At 37.5% G+C, this 26,120-nt stretch overlaps 1 protein-coding gene across 1 annotated transcript in view; it reads right to left on the bottom strand.

The window, feature by feature from the left end:
* MALRD1 (MAM and LDL receptor class A domain containing 1) overlaps window positions 1-26,120 on the bottom strand; it is a 779,242-nt gene that overhangs the window by 598,968 nt on the left and 154,154 nt on the right. Inside the window, exons 15-18 of the mRNA XM_047865740.1 lie at window positions 19,722-19,874; window positions 19,206-19,311; window positions 18,150-18,517; window positions 14,287-14,699 (exon numbers count right to left, since the gene is read on the bottom strand). Of these exons, the coding sequence (XP_047721696.1) occupies window positions 14,287-14,699; window positions 18,150-18,517; window positions 19,206-19,311; window positions 19,722-19,874 (1,040 nt within the window). The remainder of the gene's footprint in view (window positions 1-14,286; window positions 14,700-18,149; window positions 18,518-19,205; window positions 19,312-19,721; window positions 19,875-26,120) is intronic.

The following is a 26,120-nucleotide window of genomic DNA, read 5'->3' as shown; positions in this document are numbered from 1 at the left end:
TCTTATTTTTATTATTTCTTTCCTTCAACTAATTTGGGGATTAGTTGTTTTTGTTGTTTGTTTGTTGTTACTGTTATCTAGTTCCTTGAAATAATGTTAGGTTATTTGAGAACTTTTTTTGTTCCAATATGTATTTATATCAATATTAATTTCCCTCTTAAAGCTGCTTTTGCTGCATCTTTTAAGGTTTAGTATGTTGTGTTTCCATTTTCATTTGTGTTAAGATAACCCCTTATTTCCTTTTTTAATTTTTTTGACCCATTGGTTCTCATAAGTGTGGTAATTCCCACATATTTGTGAACTGTCCACTTTTCTTCCTGTTTCTGACTTTTAGTTTCATAACATCATGGTTATAAAAAAATATGTGACATGATTTGAATCTTCTTAAATCTACTAAGAACTGTTTTGTGGCTTAACATACGATTTATCCTGGAGAATGTTCCACGTGTGCTCGGGCAGAATGTATACATAGCTGAATAAATGTCTACTAAGTCCACCTGATCTGATGTAGGGTAAGCCCATTGCTTTTTTATTGATTTAATCTGGATGATCTATCCACTGTTGAAAGTAGGGATTTGAAAGCCCTGCAATCATTATATTGATGTTTTTTCACCTTCCATCCTGTGACTATTTGCTTTATATATTTAGGTGTTCCAATGTTGTGTGCATATATATTTACTATTGCTATATGCTCCCAAAGAATCGTCCTCTCTATCCATTACTTAATGACTGTATTTGGCTATTGTGACTGTAAGAGTTTTTATCTGATATATGTATAGCTAGCTACCCCTGTTCTCTTTTGGTTACCATTTGAATGGAATATCTTTTTCAAACCCTTCACTTCTAGCCTTTGTGTGTCCTAAAATTAACACAAATCTCATAGGCAGCATATTATGGTATCTTGCATCTTATTTTTAGCCATTCAGTCACTCTATGCTTTTGATGGAAAAATTTAGTCCACTGTAATAATTTAAAAAATTATTGATAGTTAAGGACTTAATTTTTCATTCTTTTCTTACTATTTTTTTGCTTTTCCTTTCTTCCTCTCTTGCTGTCTTCCTTTGTAATGTTTTGTAGTGGTATGTTCTGATTTCTTTTTCTTTATATCTTGTGTATCTACTGAAAGTTTTTCTTTGTGGTTTCCAATGAGGCTTAAATAAATCATCTTACAGTTGTAACAATCTATTTTAAGCTGATAACTTCAACTGCATTTTATTTATTACATACATGTATATATTTTTAACATTTATTTATTATTGAGAGACAGAGAATGAGCAGGGGAGGGGCAGAGAGAGGAGGAGACACAGAATCCGAAGCAGGCTCCAGGCTCTGAGCTGTCAGCACAGAGCCCGACACGGGGCTCGAACTCATGAACCGTGAGATCATGACCTGAGCTGAAGTCAGACGCTTAACCAACTGAGCCACCCAGGCACCCCATAACTTCAACTGCATTTTAAAACTCTACAAACTTACTGCTATTCTCCCTCCATATTTTATGCTATTGATGTTTTATATTGCATATAAATTGTATCTCTTTATATTGCATATCCAATAACAAGTTATTGTAGCTTCAGTTAATTTTAATACATTTTTATGATTTTGTACTAGTTATACTAGATTTGTTCACCACTACAGTATTAGAGCAGTTTGAATTTGACTAAATTTATATTTACAGTAAATTTTATACTTCCATCTGTATTCATGTTGTTACTTATCATACTTTTATTTCAATTTAAGGAGCTCCTTCCAGCATTTATTGTAAGGCATGTCTACTGGAGATGAACTCCCTCAGCTTTTGTTTATCTAGGAATGTCTTGTCTCTATTTCATTTAAAAGAATAGCTTTACCACGTATAGTATTAGTAGTGGGCAGGTTGTTTTTTTTTTTTTTCTTTTAGTACTTTGGATATATCATCCCATTCGCACCTGGCCTGTAAAGTTTCTGCTAAGAATATCACTGGGGCGCCTGGGTGGCGCAGTTGGTTAAGCGTCTGACTTCAGCCAGGTCACGATCTCTCGGTCCGTGAGTTCGAGCCCTGCATCGGGCTCTGGGCTGATGGCTCGGAGCCTGTTTCCGATTCTGTGTCTCCCTCTCTCTCTGCCCCTCCCCCGTTCATGCTCTGTCTCTCTGTCCCAAAAATAAACAAATGTTTAAAAAAAATTTTTTTTAAATAAAAAAAAAAAAAAGAATATCACTGATAGCCATGTGGTGGGAGTTCCCTTGTGTGTGACAAGTCACTTTTCTCCTGTTGCTTTCACAGTTTTTGTCTTTAACTTTTGGCAACTTGAATATAGTGGGTCTCAGAGTAATCTTCTTTGAGATAATCTTGCTTTGGAATCCTTTGAGTTTCATTATCTGAATGGTCAAATCCCTTGATGATATGGGAGTCGTCTGTCATTTTTCTTTAAATAAGTTTTCTGCTCCTTTCTCTCTTCCCTTTGTGGGACTCCCATAATGCATATATTTTTCTCTAGTTGAATGTCCCACAGTTCCCATATGCTTCCTTCACTCTTGTTTTTCTTTCTCTTCCTCTCAGTGGCTAATTCTGAATATTCATGTTTAAATTCCCCGACTCTTCTGCATGATCAAGTCTGCTGCTGAAGCTCTCTAAAGAAGTTTTCAGTTATGTCACTATTCTTAAGCCTCAGACTTATTTGGTTTTATATTTATGATTTATATTTCTTCACTAAATTTCTAATGTTGTTCATGCACTGTTTCCTCAAATTCATTTAGTTGTGTAAATGTGTTCACTTTAATCTCAGTGAGCTTAAGATGACTTTGAATTTTTTTGTCAGAAAATTTGTAAATTTCCACTTGTTTGGGGGTCAATTATTGGAGGTTTATTCATTTACTTTGGTGGCACCACGTTTGCCTGAATCTTCATGATCCATGTGGCCCTGCTTTCCATCTGTGCATTTGAAAAACCTAACCCTCTTCCAATCATTATGGACTGGTTTCAGCAGTTAAAGACCTCCTTCTGTCAGGTCCTCAGGCTTCCAGTATGCTTCCAACATCACAGTTGACCAGAATTAGAGCAAGGTCATGTGGCTTCCCCTGAATCCTCAGTGGGTTTTGCAGTTGTCAGGCCTGTTACCAGAGGCCTGGGTTGACACAGATCATGTCTGGTTCCTGATTGGAAAGAACTTCCTCCAGAACCTTGATCAGCATGGCTGGCACAGGACCGAGGTCTGCCTCGTGGTCTGTATTTGGGACTGTAAATGCAGGCCTGTTACCAGGTGTGCAGATCAATGTGGTCCCCACGTGGTTCTTCAGAAGGCTCCCCTGTCAGGTAACTGGGAAGGTCCCTGGGTGGAAAGGAACACCCCCTGAGCATGACTGTGAGGAGTTAGAACTGGGTTACAGTTAGACCAAAGTTGGAAGGCCTACCTCCAGGAGGATGGATGGACACAATCCTGGTGAGTCCCTGAGCAGGTAGGATCACTCCTGTACCATGACTGAGAGGGAATGGAGATTTTATACTGCGGATTCAGGATCTATTGTTGGACTGAGATTGGTGGGGCAACTTTTGGGGGCATGGATGCAACCTCTGGCAGCTCGCTGAGCAGGCAGGACAGTTCCCAGCCTGAAGTTGGATCCCAAAGCTCCCTCAAAGTCATCTTTGTCCTTGGATGATTACCAAATCATTGTTGGGAGGGGCACAAGCAGGAAATCTTTACCTATATCTTGTTTCTATCACTTCAAACATCTAAAAGAGTTATTAAAACTATTCTATATATTCTAATATAGAGACAGGGGAAATAAAGGCCAAAATCAAAATTTAGGTGTAAAATTGACAATGTAGGAGATGAAAACATACACTGGAATGGATTAATAGATTAGTCATTAAGATATAAAGGTAGATACTGTACAAAATAAAACAAAGAAGGAAAAGAAAATTAGGAAAAAAAACTGAACAGAGCAAGAATATGCTCTGGGACAACAACTTCAAGCAGCTTAATTTACATGTAATCAAAGTTCACAAAGGAGAGGCAAAAGACGAGATGAAAGCTTAGGGGATCTGAGTTAGTAATAAATTGGACTTCATCAAAATTAAAAAGAGTCTCTTCTATAAAGAATCTATTGAAAGAATTAAAACACAAGCTACAGACTGGGAGAAAAAGCTTGTAATTAACATATCTAAAAAATAGGCTTGCATCAGAAAATATAGAAAAGCTCAAAACTCTATAGTAAGAAAACAAAAATCCAATTTAAAAATTGGGTACAAGATGTAAATAATAATAATAATAGGGTGAAAGATTTAAATATACACTTCAAATTATGTTCCATTCGGCAAGCATAGGAAATACAGCCAACATAATTAATGCTTAGGGCAATGCAAATTAACACCACAATAAGATAATATATACTTCTAACACTGAAATTAGGAAGACTGATAATAACAAGCACTGGGTAGATGTGGAGGAACTGGAACTAATATATTCCACTGATGGGGATAAAACACAGTTCCTGTGAAAACCTGTTTAAGAGTCTCTTAAAATGTTAAACACAATTCTAGCATGTGATACAGCCATTCCACTCCTGGGTATTTACCAAGAAAAATAAAAACAAATGTTTATATAAATACTTATATGCAAATGTGCACAGCAGATTTACTTATAATATCCCAAACTATAAGCAACCCAAATACTGATCAATAATTAAATAGATAATCTGTGCTGCATCCATATAATACTATTCAACGATAGAAATAAATGAATTACAGATACATTGTGTAACATAAAAGAATCTTCTGAATGCAGTAAGTCAGAAAAAGTACATACTGTACAATTTATATAAAATTTTGGGAAATATAAATTAACGTGCACTGAGAGAAACCAATTCAGTGGTTGTCAAGGAATGGGAGTGAGGACCCAATGGAAGTATTACAAAGAGACATAAGGAAACTTTTAGAGGTGAAGCATATTTATCTATTATCTTGATCGTGGTGATGGTTTAAAATTTCAATATTTTTAGTTTGTTATATGTCAGTTTTACTTCAATAAAGATTATAATAAAAATCAGAAGTTTGGCATAAGTTTTACACGTAATGACCAGCTGAGCCTTTACAGACCATGCCACACATAATAGCAGTGGTCAGTTACTTCAACTGACATTAATAAGCCGAACAGTTCCTATACCTACATGCACAATCTAGTTCTATCCTATGTATTTCACTTTAAACAAGCAATCGTGAATTGAAAGCACACAAACTAAACAGCGGAAAGCTAAAAGAACTTTTAAAAAGTGGGGGGGGGGTAGTTTAATAGATCTCTTGGACAACATTAAGCAAACAAACATTCACATTATAGGGGTCCCAGGAGAGGAAGAAAAAAGTGTGGAAAACTGATTTGAAAAAATAATAACTAAAAGCCTTGCTAACCAAGGGATGGAAATAGACATCCAAGTCCAAAAACCAAAATTCCAAATGAGATGATCTGAAGGAGGTCTGCACCACCACGTATATTCATTAAAGTGTCAAATGTTAAAGAAAAGAGAATCCCTTGTTGACCTAGGAAAGTAGATAGAGTAGAAAGGCTCCAGGCTCACTTCGTCCCATGGATACACCTAGATAACACTTATATCAGAGTAAATGAACCAGAAAATGACCGGAAGACTGGCAGAACAGATTTTCCACAACTAAATGTAGAGAAGAGGTCACACTGAGAAGGTAGAAAGAGTGGAAATGTGGCCAGGAGCCCAACTGACTGGTGGGATTGTCTGCAAAAGGAAAGACACCAGGACACAGAAAGGGAGATGATCAGACCCCACACCAGGCACCCCAGGCACAGGGGACCCATCTGGGAAGAAAAATCCCCATAACATTTGGTTTTAGAACCCAGAGAGGGCTAATTTTGTGAGTTCTTACAGTGAATAGGGCTTAACCCCTTGAATTTTAAAGATCAGCAAATCCAGCTCCAGGAGAGCCACCCAAAGTGCAAGAGGAAACCGAGTCCCTGCCATTAAAAAGACAGCACAAGAAACAGCCCCCACTGAGATACAGCATAAAAGCAAAAGTTTGAAAAAAGCCTGGGGTATACAGGAGGGAGATTTATTTACTAATCTCAGAGCATGTGCTAAAGGGCAGGGATCTTTAGAAGACTACTCGAAGAATAAAAGAGCTCATGGGCAAGATTTCCTTGGCCCAGCACCCAGCCTAGATATATGGACACCTGCAGGATTCAGTGCAGTGCAAACACTCTCCACCTAGCTTCCTAAGAGTGTACCCAACCTCTGTGATCGTCTGTAGGCTCACCCCCTAACCATGGCCTGGCCTCAGCATGGGTTTTCCCACTGGGCTACAGGTCCCCTTCAATGCCTGGCACCGTGCACCCTACCTCCATGTTGTCTTATGGACATGCGCCCTTCAAAATGCCCTTTGCAGAAGACCATCCAAAGTGGGGCCACAAGCATGGCAGGGTGCAATCAGACCTGACAGGAGCTAACACCACTCCAAAGTGACTCATGCCCCAGGAAAAGGGGAAGGTAACCACACATACATGACCGTGACCAACAGCGGTGGGCTGTGGGTAGACATCTGATCTGATAAGAGGCCTCACCCACCAATGAAAGTTTCTGAAAAGACACAGGAAGAGTGCCCTGCAGTTGGGTGCTAATGCAGCTCTGGCAAACACTGGGTCTGGTTCAACTCAAGCCCTAGGTTGCCCCAGACTGGCTCAATAAAAACAAAAGGAACAAACTCTGCCCAAAACAGGCAGAATTTCCCTAACACTTCGAAACAGACACAGATTTAGAAAAATATGGAGACAGAGGAATATGTCCCAAATGAAGAACACAACAAAATCACAGCAAGAAAGCTAAATGAAATGAAGATAAGTAATATGCCCAACAGAGGATTTAAAGTAATAGTCATAAAGATACTCACTGGACTTGGGAAAGGAGTGGAGGACCTCAGTGAGACTTTCAAAAGAGACCGAAAATATTAAAAACGGAACCAATCAGAGATAAAGAACTCAATAACTGAAATTAAAAATACACAAAAGGGAATAAATAGTAGATTAGAGGAAGTAGCAACCTAGAGGACAGAGTAACGGAAAGCAATCAAGTCGAACAGGTGAGAAAAGAAAGAATAAGGAGAAATGAGAATTAGATTAAGAGAAGTCAAGTGACACCATCAAGCATGATAACATTCATACTATAGGAGTCCCAGAAAAATAAGAGAGAGAAAAGGGGGCAGAAAATGTATTTGAAGAAATAATAGCTGAAACTTCCTTATCTAGGAAAGGAAACATTCAGACCCAGGAGGCACAGAAAGCCCCTGACAAAATCAACCCAAGGAGGTTCATACCAAGACACATAATAATCAAAATGATAAAAATAGTAACAGAAAATTTTAAAAATACCAAGAGGGAAAAAAACTACATACAAGGGAAATAAGACTATCAGCTGATTTTTTCAGCAACAATTTTGCAGGACAGAAGGGAGTGGCATGATATATTCAAAGTGCCGGGGAAAAAACACAAAACCCTGCAACCAATAATACTCTGTCCAGCAGCCTATCATGACAAATATCAGGAGAGATAAATAGTTCTGCAGACAACCAAAAATAAAAGAATTTCATCACCAATGAACCAGCATTAGAAAAAAGGTGAAAGGACTCCTTAAGTGGAAAGGAAAGACCATAAGCAGGATTAAGAAAAGTAGGAAGCACAAAAGCAGAAAAATTAAATATAATTATAGAAAATAAGTCAAGTGATTCACAATAAAAGGATGTAAACTATGGCAGCATATACCTAACATGTGGTAGAGAAAGGAGTAAAAACTTAGTGATTTTAGGATGGGCCAAACTTAGTGACCATCACTTAATACAGACTCCTAATAAGATTCTATAGATAAATGTAATGATAATCACAAATCAAAAAACAGTAATAGATATGGAAATAATAAAGAGAAGAAATCCAAGTACATTACTAAAGAAAGCTAGCAAACCCTGAGAAAAGAGCAAAAGAAGAAAGTAATGGAGAATACAAAAACAATGATAAAATAAGTTTAAAAATGCAAATGATTATGTACCTGTCATTAATTACTTGAAATGCAGGTGGACTAAATGTTCCAATCAAAAGACATGGGGTGATGGAATAGGTAACAAGGAAAACCAATGTATATTCTGCCTACAGGAGACTCATTCCAGTCCCAAAGAAATACACTGATTGAAAGTGAGGAGATGGAAGCATTTATCATGCAATGGAATTGAAAAGAAAACTGGGGAAGCAATGCTGATGTCAGACAAAATAGACTTTAAAACAGGAGATAAAGGACACTATATCATAATAAAGGAGACAATGGAATAAGAAGACAGAACAATTATAAATATTTATGCACCCAACATGGGAGAATCCAGTGACATAAAGCAGAATAACAAACGTAAAGGAAGTAATCAATAGTAATACAATAATAGGGACTTTAACAGTCAATTTGCATAAATGGACAGATCATCCAAAGACAAAATCAAGAAGGAAATATTGGCTTTGAATGCCACAGGGACAAGGCGGATCTAAAAGATAATTCAGAACATATGAAGAGTGCATCCGTCTGAAGTGCACATGGGATATTCTCCAAAACAGATCATGTGTTGGGCCACAAAACAAGAATAAACAAATTCAAAAAGACAGTCATACCATGCATCTTTTCTGACCACAATGCTATGAAACTAGAAATCAACAGCAAGAAAAATCTGGAGATTACACAAATACATGGAAATTAAATAGCATGCTGCTAACAATTTCTTGGCCCACCAAAAAAATCAAAGAAAAAAAATGTTTAAATACACTGAGACAAATAAAAGTGAAAATACAACAGTCCAAAATCTTTGTGATACAGCAAAAGTGGTCCTAACAGGGAAGTTGATAGCAATACAGGTCTACCTCAAGAAGCAAGAAAAGTTTCAAATAAACAACCTAACCCTACACTTAAAAGAACTAGAAAAAGAATAATCAAATCCAAAACCAGGAGAATGAAGGAAATAGCAAAGAACAGAAATCAATGAAATGAAAGAACAACCAAAAAAAAGTGAACAGATCAATGAAATTAGGAGTTGATTCTTTGAAAAGGTCAACAAAATTAATAAACATTCATCCAGAGTCACCCCCCCCCAAAAAGAGTGAGGACTCAAACTAGAAATGAAAGAGGAGAAATAATGACTGACATCATAGAAATACAAGGGATTATAAAAGCATATTATAAAAATTTTTATGCCAACAAAATGGACAACCTAGAAACATGGATAAATTTCTAAAAACATATGACCTCCCAAAACCAATTTAAGAAGAAAAATGTAAATTTGAACAGACCAATTACCAGCAATGAAATTGAATCAATAATCATACAACTCCCAAAAAACAAAAGTCTAGGACCACATGGTTTCACAGGTGAATTCTACCAAGCAGTTAATATACTTCTCAAATTATTCCAAAAAATAAAAGAGGAAGGAAAGGTCGCAAATTCATTCCATGAAGCCAAACCGGATAAAGACACAACAACAACAACAACAACAACAACAACAAAGAACTACAGGTCAGTATCTCTGATGACTATACATGAAATTAGCAAACTGAATTCAACAATACGTTAAACAAATAGTTCTCCACAATTAAGTGGATTTTATTCCAGGGATGTGAGTGTGGTTCATTATTCTCACATCAATCAATATAAATAATTTACCATGATCAAGTGGGATTTATTCTTGGGATGCAAGAGTGGTTCAACATTCACAAATCAATCAGTGTCATAAATCATATCAATAAGAGAAAGGATAAAACTATATGATCATCTCAATAGATGCCAAAAAAGCATACTACAAAGAACAAAATCCATTCATGATGGAAATCCTCAACAAAGTAGGTTTCAAGGGAACATACTTCAACATAATAAGGGACAGATATGAAAAACCCACAGGTAACGTCATTTTAATGGGGAAAGACAGAGCTTTTCCTCTAGGATAAGGTGCAAGACAAGGATGCACTCTCTGTTTTATTCAAAATAGTACCAGAGTCCTACCTACAGCAATCAGACAAGAAAAAGAAATGAGGGGGACCCATATTGGTAAAGACGAAGTAAAACCTTCCCTATTTGCAGATTATATGAAAATACTGAAAACACTACCAAAAAACTACTAGAAGCAATAAATGAATTCAGTAAATTTGCAGAATACAAAATCGATATCCAGAAATTGGAGGTGTTTCTATACATTCTAAATGAAGTAGCAGAAAGAGAAATTTAAGAAACAACATTATTTAAAATTGTATCAAAAACAATAAATACCTAAGAGACGAAAGGTCTGTACTCTGAAAACTATAAAACCCTGATAAAAGGAACTGAAGATGACCCACACAAAAAACAAAGATACTTCATGTTCATGGACTTGAGAAATTATATTGTTGAAATGTCACCTCACAGATTTAATGCAATCCCTATGAAAATGCAACAGCATTTTTCACAGAATTAGAATAAAAAATACTGAACTAGAATAGATAATACTGAAATTTGTATGGAACCACAAAAGACTAGAACTAGAATAAATAATACTGAAATTTGTATGGAACCACAAAAGACCCACAATAGCCAAAGCAATCTTCAGAAAGAACAAAGCTAGAGGTATCACAATCCCAGATTTCAAAATATATAAGCTGTAGTAATCAAAACAGTATGGTACTGGTAGAGTAATAAACATATAGATCAATGAAAAACAAGAGAGAGCTCAGAAATAAACACATGAATTTATGGTCAATTAATCTATGAATAAGGAAGCAAGAATAAACAATGGGGAAAACATGTCTCTTCAAAAACGGTGCTGGGAAAACTGGACAGCCACATGAAAAAGAATGAAACTTGACCACTTTCTCACACCACAAACTCAAAATGGATTTGGGGCGCCTGGGTGGCGCAGTCGGTTGAGCGTCCGACTTCAGCCAGGTCACGATCTCGCGGTCCGGGAGTTCGAGCCCCACGTCAGGCTCTGGGCTGATGGCTCGGAGCCTGGAGCCTGTTTCCGATTCTGTGTCTCCCTCTCTCTCTGCCCCTCCCCCGTTCATGCTCTGTCTCTCTCTGTCCCAAAAATAAATAAACGTTGAAAAAAAAAAATTAAAAAAAAAAAAGGATTAAAGACTTAAATGTGAGACCTAAACCATAAAAATCCTAGAAGAGAGCACTAGTAATTTCTCTGACCTCAGCTGTAACAGTATTTTTTAAAATATATCTCCTGAGGCAAGGAAACAAAATAAAAAACAAACTATTGGGACTACATCAAAATAAAAAGCTTTTACACAGCAAAGTTTACCATCAATAAAATAAAAAGAAACCTACTGAATGGGAGAAGATATTTACAAATGCTATATGCAATAAGGGGTTAATATCCAAAATATATAAAGAAATTATACAACTCAATACCAAAAAAAGACAAATCAATTAAAAAATGGGCAGATGACATACACAGACATTTCTCCAAAGACATTCAGATGGCCAACAGACACACAAAAAGATGTTCAACATTACTAATCATCACGTAAATGCAAATTAAAATCACGAGATATTACTATATAGCTGTGAGAATGGCTAAAACCGAAACACAAAAAATAAAAAGGTTTAGTGAGAATGTGGAGAAAAAGGAATCCTCATGCACTGATGGTGGGAATTCAGACTGGAGCAGCCACTGTGGAAAAGAGTATGAAGGTTGCTCAAAAATTAAAAATAGAAATATCATATCCAATAATTCCATTAGTATTTACCCAAAAAACACACTAACACTAATTTCAAAAGATAGTCAAGATATGGAAGCAAACTACATGTCCAACAACAGACAAATGAATAAGAAGTGGGATACAGACACACACACACACACAAACACACACATATACACAAAATGAAATATTATATAGCCATAGAAAGAATGAGATGTGCCATTTGAGACAACATGGATTAATCTAGGGGGAATTATCTTAAGTGAAATACACAAGACAAAAACTATATAATTCCACTAAGTGGAATTTTTTAAAAAAATTAATAAATAAACAAAAAGCAGAATCAGACCTATAAATACAGACTACTAACTGGTGATTGCCAGAGGGGAGGGTATTGGGCAAAATGGTTGAAGGTGAGTGGGAGATACAGACTTCTAGTTATTGAACATGTTAATTGTATTGTAACAGCAATAAATTAGGACAGGTAGTAGCTACACTTGTGGTGAACATAGTATACAGTCTTGTTGAATCACTATGTTGTATACCTGAAATTAATGTAATATTGGATGTCAACATACATCCTTGAAGTTTTCTTTTAAACAAACACTAAATGAGTACCTGTTGTCTGCTGGACTGAGAGTAGGTAATTTCACCTACAATACCGGAGTTAAATAAAATCTTGCTTATTCCTGCTGTTGCAACAACTATGTATACTCATTATTCAATCAAGAAAAATATCTAGTTGTTTAAATTAGACCCAATTTTTACTATCTTGGATAATTAATCTACAAAGCATGCACAATCTGATTTCACCTTTTCATGCCTGAATGTCATTGAAAAAAATAAAAAGCCGAGAAGAACATTGCATAAAATCAAACACAGCACTCCATGTATAATCCAAAATGAGTCTCAAACTTCAATCTCTGTGTTTTAGATTCACAACCAAAGCATTTCTTGGAAAGTTCCATATTCATCTGAATGTGAAGCAGCCCCCTTGCCAAGGTTATTTTCTCCTGGCAACCAATTCTTGAGTAAATATCATAAGGAGAGTTTATCTACTGAATGCCAGTTTGACCCAAATTACAATTCATCTGATTAAATATTAATTTGCAGTGGATGAGCCATTATTAAATGAAAGTCAAAGAACCTTCCTTCAGTTTCATTTCATATCATTACAGACATCTTACCATTATGGCTAACAGGAAGATAACACTCTACATAGGGCAGATTAGTTCCCATGACTACCGCTTATGTCTGTCTGGACACATCACCACTCTCAATGCATTCTCTAGTGAGCCAAGTACAATACATATCTACCATGGCTTTTAACGGGTGGCTTGGAGCTAAGTTCTTGGCTATAAAACTGTTAACTCAAGACATTTAAATAGAGACAGTGCTCAGGGCACGTGGGTGGCTCAGTCATTTAAGCATCTGACTTCGGCTCAGGTCATGATCTCATGGTCTGTGGGTTTGAGCCCTGCATTGGGCTCTGTGCTGACAGCTCAGAGCCTGGAGCCTGCTTCGGATTCTGTGTCTCCCTCTCTCTCTGTTCCTCCCCCGCTCACAGTCTGTCTCTCTTTGTCTCTCAAAAATAAATTAACACTAAAAAATAAAAAATAGAGACAGTGCTTTAAACTAGGGTACCAAAGAAATTTAGTACATGTAAAAAGGAAAGAAAAATTTCGCCTGGATAGGTAAGAAGTTTCTCCTTGTAATTATACATAGATCTGTTAGAGCAAAGGGAAAAAGAATATTCAACCCTCCTCCATGTGACAGGCTGTATGATATATTACAAAGGGAATGAACGTGAATTAATTGGAAATTGTGGGTCCCAGCCCAAGTCCCCATTCTGCTGCTCAATATCTATTTGGCTAGATATAAATAACCTCTTTGAGTTTTTTTTTCTTTGTATCTGTAAAACTGACAAAAAGGATCTCTGACTTACCCACTTCAGGGAATTGCTGAGGGAATCAAAGGGATAGATAATAGATGCTAAATTCCTTCACAAAATGGAAAAAGCCACATAAGCATTTAAACTTGCCAGTCCAAGTTTTCCTTTTAGGTAGGAGAAGGTAGGTGAGAATCAGAATAAAGAATATTCCACCGGGAGTAAGGAGACCTAGATTAGCTGTGTGTTTTATGCCCCAGAGTAGCTGTGTGTTTTTCCAACAAAGCATACACTCTTCTTGAATTTTGTTGCTTACCTATAAAATGTGGCAAAAGTCAAATGAAGTATTCAAAATAACAGACTGAAGAATCTGAACTTTTGGCACAATACCAGAATTTGTGCAAAACTCCTTTTCCCTCCAGATTTTTTTTTCAGTAGAAAAATTACTTAAAGTCAGAGGGACCTTCAGCTGCTTCCAGTGACATGTGTCCACCTTTAGAAATGTTAATCACCCATTATTAGGGGTATTTAGGGAGAAAAGCCACTTAACAAGCTCTGGTACCCCCTTAATTGAATGATAAATGTGTACTGAAGTAACTATGATCAAATTCCACTTGCTTTTCATTCAAGAACACAGCAATCCTTCATATTCCCTAGACATCCTGATGCATTTTAAATACATGTTACAAAATCCATTATCCATACCTGAAAAGGCCGCCTGCTGGAAATGTTGAGGCGTGTCCTTGTCCATCTGTTGCCTTGGTTCCCAAATATCTGCCACAGCAGCTGTCCTCTTGTGTTACTCCAGACCCGCTGGTAGATGGCCAGCCTGTAAATGTGCTTCCCGAACATGTGGTAATAGAAGCGGAAGGTGCAGCCGTCTGCATCAGTGGCATTAAGGACAGGACTGAGCAGAGCGGCTCTGTTTTGGAAAACCTGAGGCTCCGAAGATTCTATGTAGAGATAGTGCCCTTTAGCTGTGCCCCAAGTATTATCCTTCATTGGCCCTGTATTAAGTGTTGGGGTTGGACCGTGCTTCCTGGTCCAATCAAAGTCATCTTCTGTATCTTGTTCCCAGTTACAAATTCCATTTTCAAAGTTACACTGTAGCTCAGGTACTGAAATTGGCATTAAACGAGAGCAAAAGAAAATTAAGGACAAAAATAACTATGATTAAAAATACCAGTTGATATTTTGCTCCTGCCAAGGTTAACCATTTTAACTTTTTTCTCAAATGCAACATTAAAGTTTTTTAAAAGTGAATAAATCCTAGACTTAAATCAAGTAATCATATTTTATAGACTGAAGGTGGCATCACTTCAGCCATTATTTTCCAAATGCCTTTTATGCCCATCCCTCCACCATTTCTAGCACTATAACTCTATGCAAATGGTCATGACACCATGGCTGACCCAACACGACAAACTTCTGGTTCAGCTGATTTCAACCTTAGCCGAATGTTTCAATCCCCAGTGAACATGAAAAATCAAAACAAAACAAAACACACTAAAGCCGAGAATTCGTCTCCGGAGATGTTGATTTAATTGGTACAAACAGTGCATCTGGCCTTCAGGATACTTCATCATCTCCCTTGGTGATTCTCGCACATGGAACTGAGAACTGTCATATTTTCATAGGTCTCAGCCTTTCAGAATCACCTGAGGTTCATGGTATAATTGCTTAGTCCATGGCGAAGTCCTGTACAAATTACTCATTTGTCAGACATGGGATGAAGCCCAGGAATCCATATTTTAATAAGCACCCAAGATGATTCTGATGCCAGTGTTTTCCAGACCCCATGCTGAAAAACTCTTCTTTCTGGCATCATCTTGCCACAGTAACATGCCAATGCCAGAATGACCATTCTTCCACGGCAGTTTGTCATTTTCCTTCTGTATTCAAAATCCTTCCATAGATACTCGTTTCAACCTAAGCCTAAATTCCTCTATCTTTCAAGCTTCACCTTTCCCAAGCTAACTTCCTGTTCATACCCTTCCCCTTGGCATAGGCCATCTTCTACATGTGCCTTAAACACCTCGCCCCTCTCTCCTTCCTCTATTCATGCCTCCTGCTGTGCTGTGTGCCCAGTGGACGCTTGGCTGTGTCTCCTGGGAGGCATTTTTTTTCTTCTCACTGGATTGTAGACCTTTGAGCCGGAGCTTTGAAACTTTAAACTCCTTTCAGTCACTAGAAGGTCAAAGCACTTAGGAAAACCTGACTTGTCCCTTGTCAACTAGCTGATCTACCTTAATTTCTAGGATAATAGAGGAATTCATTTCTCAGGATGTGAGCATTTTGTTGACACCAAGGATTGGTTTAGAATAAATGCAACAGAATGTACATCTAGCATTAATTGGGGAGGAAAAAAAAAACAGGAATTAGAATTAACGAGTAGTTCTACATTTTAGCTTCATTTACATAAGCTAATATTTAAAAAAAAACACAAATGTCAGTTATCTTTTAACTATTCATCTTAGTGAGTGCACTTGGTGCCAAAGGTGAATAAATATGCTGAAACAATAAATACAAGCATATGTGGATAAATGCAGCCAGGCAAGAACAAATCATCTGTCTTTGAAAACCACAGAACAGGGGCTTAGACCTAATGAAGGGAACCAAGTGAGTAAATGTCAAATGGGAGATGAGCTTTCATTTGATATTTCCTCACTTGTGACTAATCAAGCCCAGCTGTGACGTGAACTGGGGCCCCACAGTGTACTCTCCAGGTGTCAGTCTTTGGCGGTGGAGCAGAAGGAGAATGTCAAGCTGTGAAGTTTTTTGACATATAACTGGCACTGAAGCCAGGAGATTTCGATACTGCCTGTCTTCATACTGACTGCATGCTCAGTCTGTACTTCAAAAGGGAATACACGTAGCTCCACCTTCAAATAAAATACTATGTCTCTAAACATAGGAACCTTTAGGAAATACAACACAGATTTCTGGATGTCTAACGCATTCTATGGAATAAAGTAACAGGTCTATATGGAGAGCTGTAGGAGAAACTGACAGTCTAATGCCACTATGATTTCCTTTCATTAATACTTCGTCACTGAAAGTATTTTGCTATTACACTTGTATGGCCATAATTCCCTGCTACTGTTACTACTGGGTAGTCGGAAGGATAATTTGCTTCTTTCCAGCAACAGATCAACATTTTGTGGAGGAGTAGGATTTGGAGACCTTGGAAAAGATGAAAAAGCTTTCTGAATTTGCAAAAAATAAATTGCCTCAATGACAAGTAACACTTCTTATGTCAGCCCCTGTCTAAATTATCAACTTTATTTATATCCACTCAAGGTATTAGTTGTGTAATGAGACGCATGGTAATTCTGACTTCAATCTACCTATATCAAAAATCACATATATGCAACACTCTCTACAATAATTTATATGGAAATTTCTTGATGCAGTGTTTCCTATGATGTACCGAGCATATTATGGCTTCCTTTTGGTTTATAATTAGCCTCACAATTTAATAGGCAAATAGCTTGAATTTTAAGAACTGTTGCTATTTCTAGACAAGGAAAGATGCAAACTCTTTTTCTGACTGACTTTTGAAATCTGAAAAAAAAAACAACTCTGAGCTTCTAATTCATTTTCAAGATCAACTGCACTGGGCACGATATATCTGGAGCTAGGTTTATTAAACTGCAAACCATATACAATCATCAGATACCATAAATGTTTTGGTGAATTTAAACCAAAAAGTCAGGACGTATCTTTGACATGCCACTCTCTGCTCCCTATAGCCAAAACACCATCAAATGTCACTCCTAAATATCTCCCCAAACATCAGTTTCTCCATCACCATCACTATCGCTGGGACGCAGGCTGCCTGCCGCCTCCTTAGTTGACTACCACAATGGCCTCCTGATAGGTCTCCTGAAACCTTTCTCCTCCAATCCGCTCATCACACTGTATTTACAGTGACATGGTTTACAAGCCCAATTTTATTATATTACCCTCCTTACTAAAAACTTTCAAATGAAGAAAAACCTCCCTAATACGGACTACCAAGATCTGCAAACCTAGCCTCCCCCACATCTCTGTCCTTATGCTGCACTCTGTCTCCCCTTGACCTCTCGACTCCAGCCACACTGGCTGGCCTCCACCTGCCATGCAGTCACATATCAGGGCTTTTGAATATATGCTTCAATTGACTATTTGTCAGATCTCAGCTAAATCATCACCTCTAAAAAATTCAATACATTATAAAAATTCAGAGCATCTCCCTCTGTAATTCGTATCTAAGCTGCCATTTTGTAGTTAATTTTTAAATATTTGAACAATATATATCTCCTCAGTTAAACAGTAAGCTCCATGAGGTCTGAGACTCGGTAGTTGTGTTTCATCACTGTGTCTCTGGTATGGATTTTATGAGTCTACATAACAAATACTGGTAGCCCAATTAACTGAACAGTCATCAACTTTGGAACAATGCTTAGTGTCTTTGCTTTGATTGCCTAGAAAACAGTGACCTGATCAAGATCACCACTATCAAAATAAGGACCAAAACAAACAAACAAACAAACAAACAAACAAACAAGCAAAAAAAAAAAACTTACCACAGTTGGCCTCATCAGTGTGATCACCGCAATCATCCACCAGATCACATAACAGAAGCTTTTCTATGCAAGCCTTGGTGTGTCGACACCAGAAAAAATCTGGCTCCTCGCAGCTCTCCGCAGGAAGGGGAAGAGTGCAATTTTCAAATCTGATGTCATCAATAGCCGAGACCCCATCATAAATGCCAAGACTGACTTTATCTAGTGACAAATGGAAGGGCTGAGTAAGGCGTCCAAGCTGAATAGTCGCCTGTGACCACTGGTTGCCCTGGTTATATAATACTCTCCAGAGTACTGTAGGGTTGCTGGAATTTTCCACATGTAGCTGTAGCTCAGCTGCTCCCACTGACAGACCATAGTTATAAAACCTGAAAAAGAGCAAACACAAGAAATGGAAATGATTTATGGGATCGACTAAATATTTAACTTACAGACTCTTTCACCTGGTTAAAAGTCAATTCATTATTAGTTATCATAATGGATGCCTTTATTTCTTGCAGTAACTGTGGTTGCTCATATCTGCCGAGGTGCATTCTCTGGAGTGCAGGATCCTGGGAGCCTGTCTCAAGGAGGTCAATCCAGTGTTAAATCAAAGCAGTGTTAACTCAATTATACTCCCTTGTTGGAGGGGAAGAGTCCCTTTCATCTAAAGAAAGAACACAACAAATATGGATAATATACTCCCAAGTAAAATGCTAACTGTATAAATCAAATGCAATAGCTATTTTTAAAGCCAAACCCAGGGCAAATCCGAAAGTCCAGTAAGTTCAGGAGTATGCCTGCAACCACTGGGCTGCAAGGGTAGTTGACCACAGGTTTTAGTATTCTTTTTTTTAACGTTTATTCGTTTTTTGCGAGACAGAGAGAGACAGAGCATGATGGAGGAGGGGCAGAGAGAGAGAGAGATACAGAATCCGAAGCAGATTCCAGGCTCTGAACTGACAGCATAGATCCTGACGTTGGTCTCAAACTCACAGACCATGAGATCATGACCTGAGCCGAAGTCAGATGCTTAAATGACTGAGCCACCCAGGGGTCCCGGATTTTAATATTTACCAGAAGGAAAGTGTGCATCCAGGTCCTGCCTGGCTGAAAGTCGGGCTCTGGAGTTTAGCAACTTGTGACAAGCTTCTGCTTTTCTTCAGAATGAACATAAAATGCCCTATTGAAATACAAATATGTAAATCAGCCAACTGAGTTGAAACACCTGCCTTTTAACCCTACACTGAATTCTACACCTGACAAAAATTAAGACTATACAATTAAAAATCAATAACAGTGATTGTGAGTCAAGTCTACTCTTATAAATACTAAACTAGTATCTACATCTAGGTGAAAATGTCCACAAAACTTAATAATTTCAGTGAATTCAGTCAAAAAAGAGAACTGGACTCCCTCCCCACCACCCATAAAGGAGTCATTTCATATTGACAACGTAAGAATAATTGCCAATATTCAAATGTCATACAATTTGTCTTAGTAACGTAGAACTTTAAATGCTTCTCTTTCTCTTCTCAGACCTGACCAAGGGTGAATGGAAGTAGTAACTAAGAACCTCTCCTTGTGTCTTACCTTGAGCTGTTCTGTGAGTATGATCCCAAGGTGGAGCCTGTTGTTCAAATTCAGCTGAAAGGTTACTTCTAGAGTTCCATATCCAGTCAAAATGGTCACCACTAATTGCTTCAAACCAACCACAGCTATTTGCTTCAAAGTCACACTTGGAACCTGAAGAACAAAATGGGACTCTTAGGGTGGCTCTCCAAAGTATTCACATGCTTTAGAAAGGATAGAGATCAACTGAAATCACCTTATTCTATTTCTCTAAATACTTTAAAGGACACATTTGAGGAAAAAAAGGATCCTATCTGACCTAAAAAATTAAAACACAACAGAGTTGTTCTTTTCATACTGGAAATTGATAAAGCAGAATTACCAAGAAATTAAACTTTTTTCCAAATATTTTTTTCAAGGAAACAGCATTAGTCAGCCAAATTGATTATAGATTTGCCAAGGTTTGCCTAATTTATCCTGATACTCATGTTACTTCTCCGCCACTATTACATCACCTGGAAGATTTAATTGTTCCTACAGATTATTCAACACTAAAACATGAAAAGTAGCCACTTTAAAAATTTTTAGTACTTAAGAATTCCAGATTATATTTAATATGATGTTCACCAGCAATTTTGTAGAGCTGAATTATTTACCAAAGCATTGTATGCATTACGTAATTTGTGCAGGGCAGAATAATTTGACCCACTTTTCAGGTAAATATGTAAGAAACAGTTAATTTCCACAAAGCCATAAGAAAAAAAGAGAAGGACTGGGAAGTCATAATAATAGTGTCAAATTATGGCTGATATATAGCAGATACCTTATGTCATAGACTCTGAACCAAGTGCTTTATATAGATCAAACTTTCACAATAGCCCAGAGGAAGGTGTTATTGTTGTAGTTGTTTTAAAGAAGAAAAAAAGAAAGTTCAGGAAAGTTATTAACTTAACCAAGATCATATAATTATGAAGATGTAAGATGGTCTGAAATCCAGATATTTTCACTCCAAATCTAATATTCTTTCTGCAACTATTGACAATAATGGTTAATTGTTGTGAGACTGGAAAAAAAGATAAACCCAAAAGGCACAATCTGGGTTTGTTCAGTGTGGACATTCAGATATTACTATATATCCCAATGCAAAATGAGATTTGATGATTTTGCACTGGAATCCTTGGCCGTTAGTTATTTTTATCCAAGGAAAGAATACTAAACTGCATAGATGTGCCTTTATAAAAAGACTTAGGTAGAAAGCAGGAAGCTTAGGGAATAAAAGTATAAAGTAAATCACTCAATAAGATTATAAAATTCAAACTCACAAGGAAATTTTAACCTAGTGAAAAATCATTTTCAATTTTGAAAATGCTATACTTACACAAAGAGGAAGGTGAGGTGAATTGTAACATTATAAACATAAAATATTATAAAATGACTTACAAATACTATAAATCAATATTATTTCTTAAGTTTCTGTAAAATATCTGATTTCAAAAATATACCTGCTTTCTGTTAGGTTTCCTGACCCAAAATGTGACCAAAAGTCAATGAGAATGTATAAAAATAAATACCTTTAAAATTAAATACTTTTTTAAATATTGCATCAACTTTAATAAGGAATAACTCCATTTCATTATATTAGGAACCAGAAAAATCAACAAATTACTGCTATATTTACAATGAGGATCTCCCAAGTAAAGTTTAGAAATTTATGGTGAAACAAAATGAAATGCTGCTCAAGAGCAAAAAAAGAATCATGATAATTATGAGAAGTTAGGGATAAATGTTAAGAATATTGAAGACTTTGGGGCGCCTGGGTGGCGCAGTCGGTTAGGCATCCGACTTCAGCCAGGTCACGATCTCGCGGTCCATGAGTTCGAGCCCGCGTCAGGCTCTGGGCTGATGGCTCGGAGCCTGGAGCCTGTTTCCGATTCTGTGTCTCCCTCTCTCTCTGTCCCTCCCCCGTTCATGCTCTGTCTCTCTCTGTCCCAAAAATAAATAAACGTTGAAGGAAAAAAAAAAATTAAAAAAAAAAAAGAATATTGAAGACTTTGCATTTTTAAAAGCCATCTCTGTTTGCAAATGCATAATAAATAAATAACCCATAAATATACATAGATTCCCGTGGTTTCAAAATATGTTGCCATTTCAATGTTCAGTATTCAAATGTTGCCATTTCAATCCCTGGGAAAGCAATGCTTTTGACTCCTATTTCAGACAATCAAAAAAAAAAAAAAAAAAAAAGGATCCAGGAGTTCTTGTTATGCAAATATAGAAAGGAAACAAGTTATTGCTGCTGTATAATAGCTATTGCACATAGCTTCCTGGAAAGGGAGCCTTATTGACTACTATCCAGAGAAATACTGATGTAGAAGTAAATCAATGTTCTAATGAGAGTAAAATTTTAGAAGCCATTATAGCAATTTGCTAGTTCTCTTAGATAAGGCCCATCAAAGATGACAACTTTTAACAGATTATGTTGTTTAAATTCAAATATGCCTGTTTAATATATTTTGTTCCTAAATATTTAGATTTCTACACACATTTTAAAATCTCACCTCAGTTAATTAGAGAATGTAATAATCAGCTGAAATTGATCTGGTTAGCTGTTAACCAAATATAGATTTATTAGGACGGCTTTAAAAATTATATATGTCTTATTTTTAATGTTTATTTATATTTGAAAGAGAGAACGCAAGTGGGGGAGGGGCAGAGAGAGAAGGGGCAGAGGACCTGAAGCAAATTTCCCGCTGAAAGCGGCAAGCAAGGCGGGGCTTGAACTCATGAACCTCAACATCACGACCTGAGCCAAAGTTGGACGCTCCACCAACAGCACCACCCAGGTGCCCACATATGTCTTTTTCCGTCTTAGAAATATATTATCCTGGATACGTCTTAATAACTGAGGTTCAAGGATTGTTCCCTTTTTTTGGAACGTCATTATCGACTTTCTCAATTATCCTCATCATCAGAAACAACATAATTTGCACGAACATTTGCAGTTACCACTACCTCAGGGTTTACTGTGTACCAACTTTGTGCTAGGGGCTGGTACGTTCATAAGTGGATACCTGTTGACATAAAGTTTCTAAAAATTGGTTGTCTGTTTCTATGGCTGTGGGTAAAAAAAGCTAGTGACTCTAAAGCAGATTTAAATTATTTTGAGTAAAACTATCTTTGTTGCCTCTGTTAGTTATTTAAATATAATTACAGTAGCTGCCCCTGAGGAAAAAGTACTAGAGGATATTTGGTGACTGACAAACAGGTCCATCATCCTACACTATCACTGTCGTGTTGAGAGCTTTTCACTGAGACAGAAGAAGATAAATTTATATAGGAGTTAAGGAACCTGCAGAAGGGAAAAAAATATAGAATCAGTCTGTCTCATATCAGAATCACTGTTGGAACTTCTTTGATGGTTTGGGATAATGCCTAAAAGCGGTCATGTGTAAGAAATAAACATGAAAGGTACAAAGCGTCTGAGCTAATTTGGGTCTCACACAAAGAGTTAAAAATTTATACAAGAGTCCTCCTTGATACTTACCCAAAGGAGCTGAAAACTTATGTCCACACAAAACCTTCACATGGATATTTACAGCAGCTTTATTCCTAATTGCTAAATCCTGAAAGCAACAGAAATGTCCAGCGACAGAAATGTCCCTCAATAGGTGAATAGATAAATAAACTGTCATACATCTGGACAGTGGAATATTATTCAGCACTAAAAAATGAGCTAGTGGGGTGCCTGGGTGGGTCAGTCTGTCAAGCGTCAAACTTCAGCTCAGGTCATGATCTCATGGTTCATGGGTTCAATCCCTGCATGGGGCTCTGTGCTGATAGCTCAGAGCCTGGATGGAGCCTGCTTCAGATTCTGTGTCTCCCTCTCTCTCAGCCCCTCCCTCCCCTGCTTGTGCTTTGTCTGTCTGTCTCTCTCTCTTTCTCTCTCTCTCTCAAAAAGAAATAAACATTTAAAAAATTATTTAAAAAAATAAAAAATGAGCTATCAAGCCATGAAAAGACACGAAGGAATCTTAAATGCATATTTCTAAGTGAAAGAAACCAATCTGAAAAGGCTCTATACTGTAGGCTTTCAACTATATGACATTCTGAGGGACACCTGGGTGGCTCAGTTGGTTGAGCGTCCAACTCTTGATTTTGGCTCAGGCCATGATCTCATGTTTCGTGAAACTGAGCCCCATATGGGTCTCTGTGCTGACAGTGTAGAGCCTGCTTAGGGTTCTCTCTCTCCTTCTCCCTCTCTCTTGCCCCCCCCCCATAAATAAATCAACTATATGACATTTTTCAAAAGGCCAACTGTGAAGACAGTAAAAAGAACAGTGGTTGCCAGAAGTTGGAGGTGGGGGGAGGACTAACTAGGCGGAGCACAGAGTATTTTTATGGCAGTGAAAATATTCTGTATGATACCATGCTGACAAATGGATTTTACTCTCTCTTCTTCCAAACCCACAGAATGTACAACAGCTAGTGTGGACCCTAATATAAATTATGGGCTTCGAGTAATTATGATGCATCAGTGTAGGTTCCTCACTTGTAACAAATGCCCCACTCTGGGGGGAAAGGCTGATAGTCAGAGAAGCTGTGCACATAATGGGGGGGGGGGTGGTGGTGGGAGGTATACATGAAAACTCTGTACTTTTTCTGTGACTCTAAAACTGCTCTGAAAAAAAAAGTATTAATAATTACCTAACAAGTTAATGTAAGTACTACAAAGAAAAGCAAAACAAAAATTTATAGGAAAAAAATATGTTCTGATACATCATGTACTTGAACCCCAAACTCCCTCTGTTTTTAGTCACATCAGCAAAAAAATTCTCAGATTTTAGGGGACAAAGGGAAAATGGCTAACCATGTAAGTGGTTAATTATAAAAATTAAACCTGAAGCCCAGCTGAAGGCCAAACTGTGGTTTGCAGAGAGATCTAAACCAGTAAAGACATAACTGCAGTGTGGGGGACATCCATTTACTACAAATGTCACATCTTACCTAACTCTCATGAAATAAAGAGGATATTATTTTCCCCATTTTAGAGATGAGAAACATAAGGTTGAAAGGGGAATAACATAATTTCTCAGTGCTCATTATTACGGACAAAATTCCAACCCAGACCTAATGTCAAAGCCTGTGCTTTTAAAAAAGTATGCTGCTTCTTGTAGTTAAAAAAAAGTGATAATAATGATAGCTAACAGTTTTAGAACTGTTACAGGCCATGCCCTGTGCTATGTGTTTTTGTGCAAGATCATATAAAATCTAAACATGTATAATCACAGGACACGCTCTGGAAGTAGACTTTAAACTATATAATACTAAAGGCATACCTTGTTTTATTATGCCTCACAAATATTGCATTTTTTTAACAAACTGAAGGCTTGTGGCCTACAGTGATTAAGTCCATTGAATCCATTTTTCCAACAGCATTTGCTCACTTCATGTCTCTGTGTCATATTCTAGTAATTCTCACAGTATTTCAAACTCATCAATTATATTTGTTACCATGATCTGGAATCAGTTATCTTTGATGTTCCTATTTTAATTGTTTTGGAGCACCATCAGCTATGCCCACACAAGATGGTGAACTTAACAAATGCGTCTGTGCTGGCTGCTTCACCGACCGGCCATTCTCCCATTTCTCTCCTTCTCTTTTGGCCTCCCTATTGCCTGAGACACAAAATACTGACATGAGGCCAATTACTAACTCTACAATGGCCTCTAAGTGTTCAAGCAAAAGGAAGAGCCACACATCTCTTACTTTAGGTCAGAAGTTAGAAACGATTAAATTTAGTGAGGAAGATGTCAAAAGCTGAGATAGGCAAAAAATTTTGGCCTTTTGAGACAAACAGTTAACGAAGCTGCGGATGCAAAGGAGAAGTTCTTGAAGGAAATTAAAAGTGCTGCCAGTGAACACACAAATGGTAAAAAAGCAAAGCAGCTTTATTGCTGATGTGGAGAAAGTTGGAGTGGTCTGGAGAGATCAAACCAGCCACAGCATTCCCTGAAGCCAAAGCCTCATCCAGAGCAAGGTCCTAACTCTCTCCAATTCTATGAAGGCTGAGAGAGGTGACGAAGATGAAGATGAGGTTAAAGCTAGCAGAGGTTGGTTCATGAGGTTGAAGGAAAGAAGCCATTTACATCATATAAAAGTTCAAGGTGAAGCGAAAGGTGCTGATGTAGAAACTGCAACAGGTTATGCAGAAGATGTAGCTAAGATGATCAATGAAGCGAGCTACACGAAACAGGGGACTTTCTGGGATGCCTGGTGGCTCAGCTGGCTAAGCTTCCAACTCTTAATTTCAGCTCAGGTCATGAGCACAGGATTCATGAGGTCGAGCCACATGTAGGGCTCTGTGCTGACAAAACACAGCCTGCTTGGGATTCTCTCTCTCTTCCTCTCTCTCTGCCTCT

Source organism: Prionailurus viverrinus, chromosome B4 (genome assembly GCF_022837055.1).
Source record: "Prionailurus viverrinus isolate Anna chromosome B4, UM_Priviv_1.0, whole genome shotgun sequence".
Lineage (NCBI taxonomy): Eukaryota > Metazoa > Chordata > Mammalia > Carnivora > Felidae > Prionailurus > Prionailurus viverrinus.
The sequence above is the reverse complement of the archived record's forward strand: the minus strand, read 5'-3'. Positions and strand labels throughout refer to the sequence as shown.